Raw genomic sequence first — 12,271 nt, 5'->3', positions numbered from 1 at the left:
CTGTGTATACCTCTTTAGAAAAGACGTGACCATGGAAATGGTTAACATGCATGAAAAGCAGCTCTTTATGGATGGTAAAAAGTTAGTTGCTATTATCTCTGAGGCAGGATCTGCTGGCGTTTCATTGCAGGCCGATAGACGAGCTGCAAATCAGGTGTGAAAACTTCTTTGATAGAAACCATTATGCTTGGAAATTTATAGTATACTGAACTTTGAATATAGTTGCTGTCATTCGTCTCTCATTCTAAGCTTTTCCCGACAGAAAAGAAGAGTTCATTTGACCCTGGAACTTCCATGGAGTGCTGACCGTGCAATTCAACAGTTTGGAAGAACGCATCGATCAAATCAAGCTTCTGCACCCGAGTACAGGTCATTGAGCACTACTGATTAACATCTTTTGCAGTTTGATTGCTTTCATATTGGTTCAAGAAGTAAATCTTTTTGGAACTGTTCAGTTCATCCTTTGGAACCATATTACATCCCAAATATGACGAAATAGAATGAATTGAGATTGACATTTTGTAAGTTACATACGTAGTTATTTGAATAAACTCACTTTCTTTATTTTCCAACTGTTTGGACAAGGTGTTCATTTTGTTCTTTCTTCAACAATTTATGATGTCCAGTAGTCAAACTCTCATTAATTGTTTCCACTCTATGGGTTCAGATATGCTAGATATTTAATATAGAACTGAGGTTTGAGGAAAATGACCTTGTTTGAGTCTCTTTTTGGAGAAGAGAAAAGAAAGATTAGGAAGTGCAGTTAGGAAGACGTATATATTATTAAAAGTGATGCTATAGCTTAATTTGGGAAGGATCTGGCTTCCATATTTGTTTATACCAGGACTGTGTAAACTATCACGTGCAATTTACTTCTCTAAGCATCAGTGTAACATCCTAGCCAAACTACATTATTGTGCCAATATCTTTCCTCAAATGGAAGTGTTTCATGGACATAAACTTGCTGCCTTTCTTCTGAGCAAACAATTTTATTGTTGGTGTGAATTAGTTGACTATTATCATGTCACCTGATAACTTTTAAAAAGTTAGGATTGAGACACTTTAGACCTGATCAGATCTTAAAATAGTTGCAGTCCTAAGTTTCAATGATGCTCTCTCCAGATGCCACACCACACTAGTTGAAACTAATCTCTATTACCATCAATGTTGTTAAAATCGCGATTAAGTTCACAAACTTGCATAATCCTACGAGTTTTCACCCCAAGCGAGCTGACATGGAGACCAGATCAGAAGCTGGCCAGATCGGAGCAATCTCTCAAGGTAGCTCGCTGGATTGAGGATCATCCTCTGTGTCGATCTTCTTGGTGTGCCATCTTTGTCTTCATTTGTTGTGATATTAGGGTTTGGCAGCATGTTTTATTAAAAAGATGACCCAACCCATGTTTTATAAGAAAGTGACCCGGTCCACCTTTAGTTCACACCTCACCAAAAAAAACAGTTTGCACAAAACGAGCTATACGAGTTTCCTGCAACCACCAATCTCGTTGTCAACAATCACAGCCAACACTCTTCGCCGACCTATGAACCTATTTTTAATTGTTATGAACCCATTTTATGAAATCTGTATGAGCTATTTTTATCATTCATATTATTTTTAATGATGCACCTATTTATGAATACAATTTTTTATCTACTTGTAACTCTTACGAGTTGAGTTACTATCTTTGAGTTATGAGTTTTCATTCCCTTTCTAATTCCCTTACGATCCTCGAGTTTGACAACATTGATTACCATAAATTTTGTACAGGATACTCTTCACAAATCTTGGTGGAGAACGAAGATTTGCTTCAATTGTTGCCAAAAGATTAGAATCTCTTGGTGCTTTGACTCAGGGTGACCGCAGGTATGTTCAATTTATCAGTTTTCTTTTTAAAATGAGCCGACATGGATGAACATTTTGGTTGTTATTCCTGACATTTTTTGTTTGTAGGGCTGGACCTTCATTAAGTGCTTATAATTATGATAGTGCCTATGGAAAAAGGGCTCTGATGATTATGTACAAAGGAATAATGGAGCAGGTTTCATAATTTTTATTGAAAATAAGGAATATATATATATATATATATAGAAATGTGTAAAAGGAAAAGAATGTTCAAATACATACTGTCGAATTTTTTTCAGGATTCTCTGCCTGTGGTACCTCCGGGATGTTCATCTGACAAACCAGATACAATTCATGATTTTATTGTGCAAGCAAAAGCTGCTCTTGTGTCTGTTGGAATAGTAAGGGACACAGTCCTTGGTAATTCATTCATTACTCTATTCTAGAAGTTAGTTTGCCTGGTTTGGTAATTAAATTTGTTTGTCTGTAAGCATTTCGTAACATTACCACATTTAAATACATGCTTCCTATATTTGTAGGTAACGGTAAAGATCTTGGAAGATTATCTGGTCGCATTATTGATTCGGATATGCATGAAGTTGGGCGGTTTCTCAACAGGATTTTGGGACTACCTCCTGATATTCAGAATGGGTCTGTTTTTTGTGAATTAAATTGCTTGATGCTTATAAGTCTTGGGATTATATTCAATATAATAAATAATACTGTAACAGGCTATTTGAGTTATTTGTTAGTATCTTGGATCTTCTTGTTCGGAATGCTCGCATTGAAGGTAACCTTGATGCCGGCATTGTTGACTTGAAAGCTAATGTAATTGAATTGCAAGGGACTCCAAAGGTTAGTTTCTAGTTGACTTCTTTTGACAATTATCTATATTAACTTTATTATAAAGCTAATATTGACGGGAAACGTTTTCACTTCCATTCAGACTGTTCATGTTGATCAATTGACTGGGGCCTCAACAGTTTTGTTTACATTCATCTTAGATCGTGGGATCACATGGGAGGTACATGTTCTCTTCTACCTGACCTGAATAATGGTGTTTTTTTATGCTTTTTCTGACTTGTAATTTAATATTTACGTGTTAGTTGGCAACTACAATGCTGAATGAAAAGCAAAGGGATGGGCTTGGTTCCACCAATGATGGCTTCTATGAGTCCAAGAGGGAGTGGTTGGGAAGACGCCATTTCATTTTAGCATTTGAAAGGTATATTTTAGTTTTTGTTATCTAAGATTTTAAAATTTAATTATAGTTTTTATTTAATTCGATGTTCCAATATTTGTTAAGGTTGCAAAATATTACTTGTGAGATTGTTTTATGTTCACATGCATGGAAACCCAAATAGGCTCTATCATCGTGTATGTGTTGAGAAAACTCACTGGGATTTGTTTGGAGGGCATTTGTGGAGAAAACTCACTGGGATTAGGGTTTGAGTGTTTTTTGATTCAGCCCCTTCATTCCTTCTTTTCACTAAAAAAATTTAAAAAGTTATTTATAAAATCATATGATAATAAAATATTATATTATTTATAAATATTTTAATATCCGAGTTTAGTAGACTCCTACGAGTTTTACGTAAATACTCGAGTCTAACAACCTTGATAATATTAATAATATTTCAATAAAAAATATTAAAAATTATTTATAGTATCATATAACATTATATTATTTATAATTTATAAATATTTTAATATTTTTATATCAAAAGTAAACTCTTACGAGTTTATAATTTGAGTTTAATGACTTCCATGAGTTTACGTAAACTCTAAGAGTTTAACAACCTTGAGTAGATGTCTCAATTTTTGGTATTTCCTAAATATTGACATCACCTTCAATACTGTTCTTACGGGGAATGTTAGTGTTAAATGACTACAAATATCATGTCAGGAGAATTTGGTTTCAATCTGTTTGTTTAATTGAAGCCTTGCTTTATAAAATTTAAATGAAAAACACTTTTACACGGAATGTCTACATTGGATAGTCAATGCAGAGAACTGGTCAAATAACGTATTGAGCTCATTATGGTTTTCTATAGCTGAAAGATAAACTCTGGAAAAAAATCAACATCATTCATGGTAATACGAAAATAGTTGGTATATGATAAAGTTGTCTTTTACTATTTATTTTAGTAGCTTGGTTGGGGCTTAAAATCTTTTTTCATTAAAAAAATAAAGGACAATAGGAAATTAGTAATAGAAAAAATATGTTCATAAAGCAAGACATCAAAATGTATTAATGTTTTTGTGGTCATTGTTCTTAATGATCTGATTTTCTCAGTATTTCCTTTCATTTTTCAGTTCAGCCTCGGGTATGTATAAAATAGTTCGACCCCCTGTTGGAGAATCAAACAGGTATGTGTTTCTCAGTAATCAGGCCTTGTTGACCTGTTCAGTTTAATTGTATTTTTAACCCCCATTTCTCTCAAATATATATATAGGGAGATGCCTCTGTCTGAATTAAAAAGTAAATATAGAAAAATTTCGTCTTTAGAGAAGGCTCAGTCTGGTTGGGAAGAGGAATATGAAGTTTCATCCAAACAGGTATAATTCTTTAAGTTACTTTTCATTACTTTTCCCTGTTGGGAAAAAATGGATGTGATTGAAATCTTGACGCTTGACAGAATATGGTCGAGGACAGCTTGTGACTGTTTAAGCAGATGCCAGTTTTATTTAACATTTTATTTATTTGTTACGAACAATGATGGTATAAATTTATAAGTTATCATTCCTTTTCAACTGTCTATTTCTGTACTAATCAATTTAGCAGTAAAGTCATAAAAGAAAAAGATAAGGGGACAAAGTAAACATTCATAACCAAATGCTCCAAGAACTTTACTCTTTAGATCAACTTGTTATGTATTCTGAACTGGCGTTGCATTCAATAGGTTAAACGTATCATGTTAACCTGCTAAAACATTTAGATGGAAGGGAAAATAATTATATACTCTTGTTCACTCTGTTGTCTCATGCAACTTCTTATATTTATTGGCAGTGTATGCATGGTCCCAATTGTAAGATTGGCAACTTTTGTACAGTTGGTAGAAGACTACAGGAAGTAAATGTCTTGGGTGGCCTCATCCTTCCTGTGTGGGGAGCCGTAGAAAAGGCCCTTTCAAAACAGGTAATTCTGCAGCATAGAAGTTGCCACACACTAAAAAACATTTTATTGAAAAAGGCCTATTAATTAAACTGGTGATTGGAGTTGAATTTTTTAATGATGAGATTTGCAGTGTAAAATATCTAGCAGATTGTGTTGGATTATGATATCAGTTGATATGATTTCTTATAGTATTATTCACACATATCCTGTCGGGTGTAACCTTCGAGGTTCGTTAGAATTTATTTCTTGCACTAAGTTTGACTTTACTGTCGAATTGTTGGATCATTATCAATTACTTGTGACTAAATATAATATTTTGATTGATAGTACTTTCAGAAATTGCTTAAAATATATTTCTTTGAAGAAAACTAAACTGCAGAACAAAATTTGTACAGGCTCGTCTAAGCCATAGGAGGTTACGCGTTGTACGCATTGAAACTACTGTGGACACCCAACGTATTGTTGGGCTTCTTGTTCCTAATGCAGCAGTGGAAACTGTGCTTCAAGGTTCTCTCTCTAAAACACATCCACATTTCCGAATATGCGCTCATGATGTACCTACATTGAGATAGAAAATGTATATAATTGTCTGTAAATGTGCTGGGTAAGTGATTTTTTAGACTTAGGTACAATTTTGGACTGAGTTTAAGAATGAAGATTTTTCATGATGGATACTGTTTATTTTTTGCCTGGACTCATTCATGTAGTTGTTTGAAAAAAAGTTAACCTCCTTGATATGCACATGTATGTCAAAGGGAATATTGCATCAACGGGTCAACCTAGGGCACTTACCTGTTTTACCTTGGTTTTGGATTTACTTGCTAAACAACATGAAAATATTAGTATCCCAACGTGTATTTCATGTAGATGGTATAGTTTTGTCGAGAGATCTTTTGAATCAATTATTTTTCAATTATGCATGATCAAGTACAATGAATAGAAGTTAGCAGATGTGTTGAAAATGAATTGGTGAAATTGAGAGACCATTTTCTATGGCAAGGCATATAATTTAGGTATCTTGGATTTAACGTGGAAAGTCATACATCGATACCTAGTCATAGGATCTAAGTTTAGGTGAAATTGACTGATTTAGATGTTATTTGTGATGGAAGGCTGCTGGTTAAAAGGAAAATTTCAACATAATGTCATTTGGTTTGCAAGATCATCTGTGGTACTGATCGTTGAGAAGTATAAATAAGTGTAGCAAAGAGGAATAATAGATGAATTTTCTCTCTATTTTGATCTTGCATTCTCTTGTCGATTTGATGAAGAATCTAACCGAATATTTTCTGAACATTTACAGATTTAGCATGGGTTCAAGAAATTGAAGATTGACATGTGACAGTAGGATTTGCTCAACTTTTTTTTAGCGAAGTTTGAATTTCGGTACCACCTTTTGGCAGTTGCTTGAGCTACCATATTTGGTGTCTTCGAATGTCGACAAGCAATTAATTTTATTTTATTTTTTTGGAAAAGGCTCTTCATTGACGCAGAATTTTTTTGAGGGGAAGGCTCAATCTCTTCGGCCCGCAACACAATTGTGCAGTCTCAATTTTAGTATTATTTTGTCACCCATTTAGGGATGTAATTCGATTTTGTATATTTGTAAAGATGATTCACTGAAAAAGCGAAACAGTAGATAGCTAGGTTGTATCACATATAGTCCAGTCAATCTGAACTAGTTTGTATCAGATATAACGAAAGATTACTGAAATCATAGTTGAAGTAAATATTCCTTTTGAGCAACATTGATTGTCCCAAACATAGTAATACACAAGCATGCCATACCAATCATAAATTATTCCCTTTTTCTGCACTAGATGAAAACTTATCAACACACGAAAGAACCATCAACATGGTGATCACTGCAGTAGAGTCCTGGTCTTTGGGTGAAACCTCCTCTCTTAAGCTTCTCTCTTGCCTTCAAAACAAGTTCTTGATTTGTGACTGCACCACGTGTCTCCTCAATTATAGCCTGTATTGCATTGCTGAAAGCTCCGTAAGCATTGGCAGCATTACCGGCTGGACTTGCATCTGCAGAGGTCTGATCAGTCTGACAACCGCTCAACAGAATTCCACCGTCTGGAAGACGAGGCTTTGTTGATCCAGCATACGCTTCATACTTACTGTCTACCTGTGTTTCCATGGCAGGTTTTGCATATCCATTATCATTAGCATCCAGCTTTTGCTTGATAAACTCTTGGGCAAGACTACCCACCAACCCCAAGATTCCACCGTGTTTGTCACTTCCACCATCCCCGTGTTGGAGTTTGTTCAATATAACCTTCATGAACTTCTTTACTTTAGGGCTAGCATCTTCCCCAAAAATATCGTAAAGTGAAAGTCTCAATTTCCCAACATCGATATCACTTTTTCCAGTTTTCTGCTTCAGTATCTCTATGACAGTAGAAAGTGGCAATGACCTATTTTTTACATGGCCATACTGCTCATGTGGAAGTTCAATGTCCCTATCATCAGTTTCATCATCATGCTTGTGTCTATGATGGCGCAATGCTGAAGGAATATGAATTCCACGAGACTCAATGGCATCCTCCGCAGTACGACGTAGAAAACTGGACAAACCAAAGCCAGAACCAGAATGTTGCTCATCTCTCTTCGTACTATTTCCTATCTGCTCCTTAGCTCCGTCAATTAGGCCACCACTATGGCAAGAATCTGATACTATTGTGAGCTTACAATCACTAGGGACCCCCTCAACAAATTCCCTGAAATCATCATCTGTTAAATGTACACAAATACTTTATTATTTCCCGGAAAACTGTTAACCTGCCAGTGTTACTCTACTAAAAAGCATCCTAATAACCACAATTGATAATGGATTTGGCACGGGAAAAAGGGTGGGTCTGAGAAAAATCATGACTCGGGGTTTCAATGCTTGTTTCTGCCACTAAAATGCACAAGTTATTCAGTTTTACTTGAAACCGATCAACATAGTCCAAATTTTGACTCGTTTCTGAAAAATCCAAGCCCGTTACAAAGTAATAATATCATCATCATTCTGCACTATTTCCTACAATAATTGTTCCCTAAATGTTAAGTATATTTCACGCGTATTCTTTCCTGATCTCTTCATCATATATAAAAAAAACAGGAATATAAAAAATAAAATTTGAATGGATCATTTAATTAAATAAAAGACAGTAAAAATGTCTCAGTTGCAAAACATGCTGCTTTAAAGGATAAATTAATATTTTCTTTTTGAGTACTGATTGTTTCTTTATGAATACACAAGCTATATCTTTTAGGAAAATAGAAATGATGAAAACGAAAAAAAAATGAAAATCTGTGAAAATAACAGAAATTAAAAATGTTTGATTGAAAACAAAGGAAAAATAAGAAGATGAATAAAGAAAATAAAGTAAAAAATAACAGAACAGTTTCACTCATTTTTTCCCCTCTTATTTACGACCAAAGGCCAAGTTAGAGAGATCAAACAAAAGAAAACAGATAAGAAAATGAAAAATTATCTTGCAGCAGAGTTAACTATTTTTGGTTTCGAAAATAACTTTCAAAATTTAATAGATTATACATAGAGATTTATTTACTTTTGCACGGAAAAAAATATTTTAGAAAACGTTTGAAAAGCAAAACGTTAAAACATGCAAAAACGTTGACCAACCAGTGATGAGGTTCATATCAGCAGGAACAATGCATTCATCAAATCCAGTGTCATCATCCTCTCCCGTTTCCGCAGGAAGACGCGTTCCGTGTCCGCTGTAGTGCACGAAGAACACGTCTCCGGGCTCCGCCGATCGGACCAGCGAGGTCAACGCCGACCGGATGTTCTTCCCCGTCGGCTCCGTGTACGATTTCTCCGTGTCGATCAACACGGTGATGTTGTCTTCGGAGAAGCCGTAACGCTCGACGAGGCACTGGTGCATCCGCCACACGTCGTTTATGCAACCTTTCAGCTCCGCCTTGGTGCCCGGGTAGTTGATTCCGATCAACACTGCCTTTTTCGCCATTGCAACTTTCTCTCACTCTTTCAGCCGAAATTGAAAGCAGGTGTGTGAATCTCTCTGTCTCTTTCTCTTACTTTCTTTTACCTCAGAATTGACGAAACAAACAAGAGTGTTGGTTTTTTTCTTTCTTTTTCTTACAAAAACAACTTTTCACAAATTTCTTTCTTTTCTCTTTGTAAGCCATCTTTTAAATTTTCTATAAGTGTTTTTATTATTAAAACTGTTTTGTTTGTTTTACTCAATAAATAATAAATAGTCAATTAATATTTTTTTTCTTTCTTTGTCGGAAATTGAAAAAATTGACTAGCGAAATTAATAATACTATTATTAGAGCTCATTATGCGTAGGTTTAGTTTAAATCTCCACGCATAAATTTTTACTATATAAAAACCGTTCACACTTTAAATGTACTTTAAGTTTTCTAAACTTGCATTCAATTTGAAAAATATGAGACAGATGGATTACTAAAATATAATGAGACTTTTATAACATTAATTTATATAATAATTGTTTACTTAATTCATTAAAAAATGTACAATTAAGAAATAAATTTATTCAATTCTATTTAATGACATTATTGGTTGAATATAAAAACTTTATTATATATATATATATATATATATATATATATATATATATATATATATATACTTTAGCATATTTTATCAAATTTTAGTTGATAAAAATAATTTCATATATTATAAATTTTAAGTTTTAAGGTAAAAAATATTTGAATAATTTTTATTTTTAAAACTAAAAAAAACAAGAAATCTCCGAGCTCTGATTTACCTCTTTTTCATTTCTCATTCCTTTTAATCTTTTCTCTTTCATTTCTTAAAATTTGTTTTTCATTTTGATATGTGTTTTAATCCATTTTCCAGCTCAAATTTCCATTTTGTTTATATGGATTTAAAAACTGGAAAATCCAAATTTGCAATCTTAATTGGCAGCGGATTCAACTTTGCTTTCTAGTCTTGTTTTTGGAATGAATGAGCACTTGATATTAAAAAAAGTGCAACCTGGATTGGTTAGACATCATGGTCGAAGCTTTTGCCATTTTGCAATGTGATGTATGTGTGATGATGTATCTTGTTTGTGGCCATAACCATGTAGTGATATTTTGTTATTAAAGTGACTAATAAATAAACAAGAGGAAAAACAACAAATTACGATGTCGTAGATTGCTGTATGTGTGATGAGAGAAAGGACTAAGATAAGAGAAAAAAAAATTGAATAAGTGAGGAAGGTGAGTGTTTCTGATTTTTTTTTATTTTTTTATTTTAAATTAAAAATAAAAATTATTAAAATATCTCTGTGTTTAAAGTATGTCTTTTTTTATGAATAAGAATTTTTTTGTTTACTAAAACTTGGTACATTTTGCTAAAATGTACCAATTGAAAAAAGAGCTTACATAGATTAGCAAACCCCTATATATATATATATACATATATATATATATATATATATATGTATGTATATATATATATATGTATGTATATATATATATATGTATGTATATATATATATATGTATGTATATATATATATATGTATGTATATATATATATATGTATATATATATATATATATATTACGAATTAGTCTTATCTTTATTTCATGTAGGACTTTCAACATACCTCTCTCACACTGAAATATATACATATTTTGTGTGAGACTAGACAATGGATAATCCGATAGTGGGTAGAACAATAGATATGACAAAAATTTTGCTAGGAGATAGATTTTGATACTATGTTAAGAAGTGAATTTTAAGCCCAACTCAATCTTACAAAATCAGTTTGTAAGATGAAGTTTGCATCCACTTATATATTATGAATTGGTCTTATCTTTAGTCGATGTAGGACTTCCAACACCCTCCTCACGCTGAGGTATATACATCTCGTGCGATGGACTAGACAATGGATGGTCCGATAACATGTGGAACAATAAACCAAATAAACATGTTTGCACCCACTTATATATTTTGAATTGACCTTATCTATAGTCGATGTAGGACTTCCAACACACCCTCCGATGTCGAGATAATACATCTCGTGTGTGGGACTAGACGATGGGTGATCTGATGGTGGCCTGATAACGAGTGGAACAATATAATAGACTTTGAAGTCTAGTTCTTAACATGGTAGAGTTATGAGTTAAAGGATATCCTAAAGAGATTAATGTTTATTGGGTTTATTGTTCCACCTGCTATCAGGCTACTATCAAACCATCCATTGTCTAGTCTCACGCACAAGATATATATACTTTGGCGTGAAGGAATGTTTTGAAAGTCGTACGTCGACTTGAGATAAAGCCAATTCATAATATATAAATGGGTGCAAACTTCACTTTAGAAGCCAATTTTGTAAGATTGAGTTAGACTTAAAATCCACCTTTTAACAAAAGGGAGTCAAGTTGAATTTGACTTACCTTTAAAAAAATATGATTTTGTTTTCAACCCAATCCGATTCAAACTTGTGGTGACCTAGGTTGGTTGACGAGTTGGAACCAGTTTTGACACCTTTAGCTAAGATCATGAGGCTATTATGACAATTTAGTATTCTTGATTTGTTGTATATAGTTGTGTTTTTACTTTGTTATGAATTTTTTTTTCTTCTCTACATATAATTTCTCAGTATCTTAGGAAAATATGAAGAAAATATTTAAAAACTCGTAAAAATACGAAGTTCAAGACATCTCATATTTTTAAAACAGACATTAATTATGTAGATAAGTTGACTTCTATGAAACAAGATATATAAGCTTGAAATATAAATGGTATTAGTACAATGTCCTCTACTATCACTCTTGACTCTCTTTTCTTTTCTTTTTTCATAATAGATTTTCACTCCATTTGTGTAAATTAGTATAGATTTTTGTGGAGAACGTTCTTATATATTTCTTTCATAAGAGTTTGGTTTGTTCTTTTATGTATTTGTATTTCTTTATTATCTTATGACATGTTTCATGTAACATCTCAATTTATAGTCTTAAACACTATTAAGGAATGTTACACCGTTAATAAAATAAGAACAGTTAACAGAAAGTAAGGTATAAAATAATCATTACAATTATCCAAAAAGTATAACCATAAATCAAAATATATATACAAATGATTTTAGATTAAAAACATATACATCTAGAAAGAAGTTCTTCAAAAGAACAAGGTTAAGCTAGTCTAATCTCCACTGCATGTTAGAGCCCTCGTCACCTAATACCTACTCCACTAATATATCATCCCCCTCTACTAACACCAATAAGGTGATCATTGCCAAAGAGAAACAAACAACATACAAGCAAACAACAATAGAAGGGTAAACTAGTGATA

At 33.1% G+C, this 12,271-nt stretch overlaps 2 protein-coding genes across 5 annotated transcripts in view; one reads left to right on the top strand and one right to left on the bottom strand.

Annotated features, from left to right (window-relative positions):
• The window catches only part of LOC108340248 (protein FORGETTER 1), a 32,187-nt gene extending 25,482 nt beyond the window's left edge, over positions 1-6,705 (top strand). For 2 of the 4 annotated variants that reach the window (XM_017577491.2, XM_017577493.2), the window contains exons 19-32: positions 19-154; positions 263-369; positions 1,769-1,864; positions 1,952-2,039; positions 2,143-2,263; positions 2,383-2,494; positions 2,575-2,698; positions 2,790-2,867; positions 2,950-3,068; positions 4,160-4,213; positions 4,300-4,402; positions 4,854-4,982; positions 5,357-5,468; positions 6,265-6,705. In XM_017577491.2, coding sequence (XP_017432980.1) covers positions 19-154; positions 263-369; positions 1,769-1,864; positions 1,952-2,039; positions 2,143-2,263; positions 2,383-2,494; positions 2,575-2,698; positions 2,790-2,867; positions 2,950-3,068; positions 4,160-4,213; positions 4,300-4,402; positions 4,854-4,982; positions 5,357-5,468; positions 6,265-6,296 — 1,411 coding nt within the window. In that variant the 3' untranslated portion in view covers positions 6,297-6,705. Of the gene's footprint in view, positions 1-18; positions 155-262; positions 370-1,768; positions 1,865-1,951; positions 2,040-2,142; positions 2,264-2,382; positions 2,495-2,574; positions 2,699-2,789; positions 2,868-2,949; positions 3,069-4,159; positions 4,214-4,299; positions 4,403-4,853; positions 4,983-5,356; positions 5,469-6,264 lie in introns of those variants that run through there. The other 2 variants (XR_001833188.2, XR_008248790.1) reach the window with 2 other exon arrangements.
• LOC108340250 (metacaspase-5-like) lies at positions 6,671-9,113 on the bottom strand. Its single transcript, XM_017577495.2, has 2 exons — positions 8,602-9,113; positions 6,671-7,700 (listed from the first exon to the last, which is right to left on the bottom strand). Exons 1-2 carry the CDS (start codon positions 8,945-8,947, stop codon positions 6,793-6,795), a joined length of 1,254 nt encoding a protein of 417 aa, XP_017432984.2. The 5' UTR covers positions 8,948-9,113; the 3' UTR covers positions 6,671-6,792.
• Between the last annotated feature and the right edge of the window lie 3,158 nt (positions 9,114-12,271).

Source organism: Vigna angularis, chromosome 5, assembly GCF_016808095.1.
Source record: "Vigna angularis cultivar LongXiaoDou No.4 chromosome 5, ASM1680809v1, whole genome shotgun sequence".
NCBI classification, from domain to species: Eukaryota; Viridiplantae; Streptophyta; class Magnoliopsida; order Fabales; family Fabaceae; genus Vigna; species Vigna angularis.
Note: the sequence above shows the minus strand (reverse complement) of the source record. Positions and strands in the feature narration are given on the sequence as shown.

Excerpts from the sequence above, each read along its gene's own strand:
- LOC108340250 (XM_017577495.2), bottom strand. The coding sequence starts at position 8,947 with ATGGCGAAAAAGGCAGTGTTGATCGGAATCAACTACCCGGGCACCAAG. Across the intron at positions 7,701-8,601 it reads TGATATGAACCTCATCACTG|ATGATGATTTCAGGGAATTT; the intron begins GTTGGTCAACGT and ends TACATTTAACAG.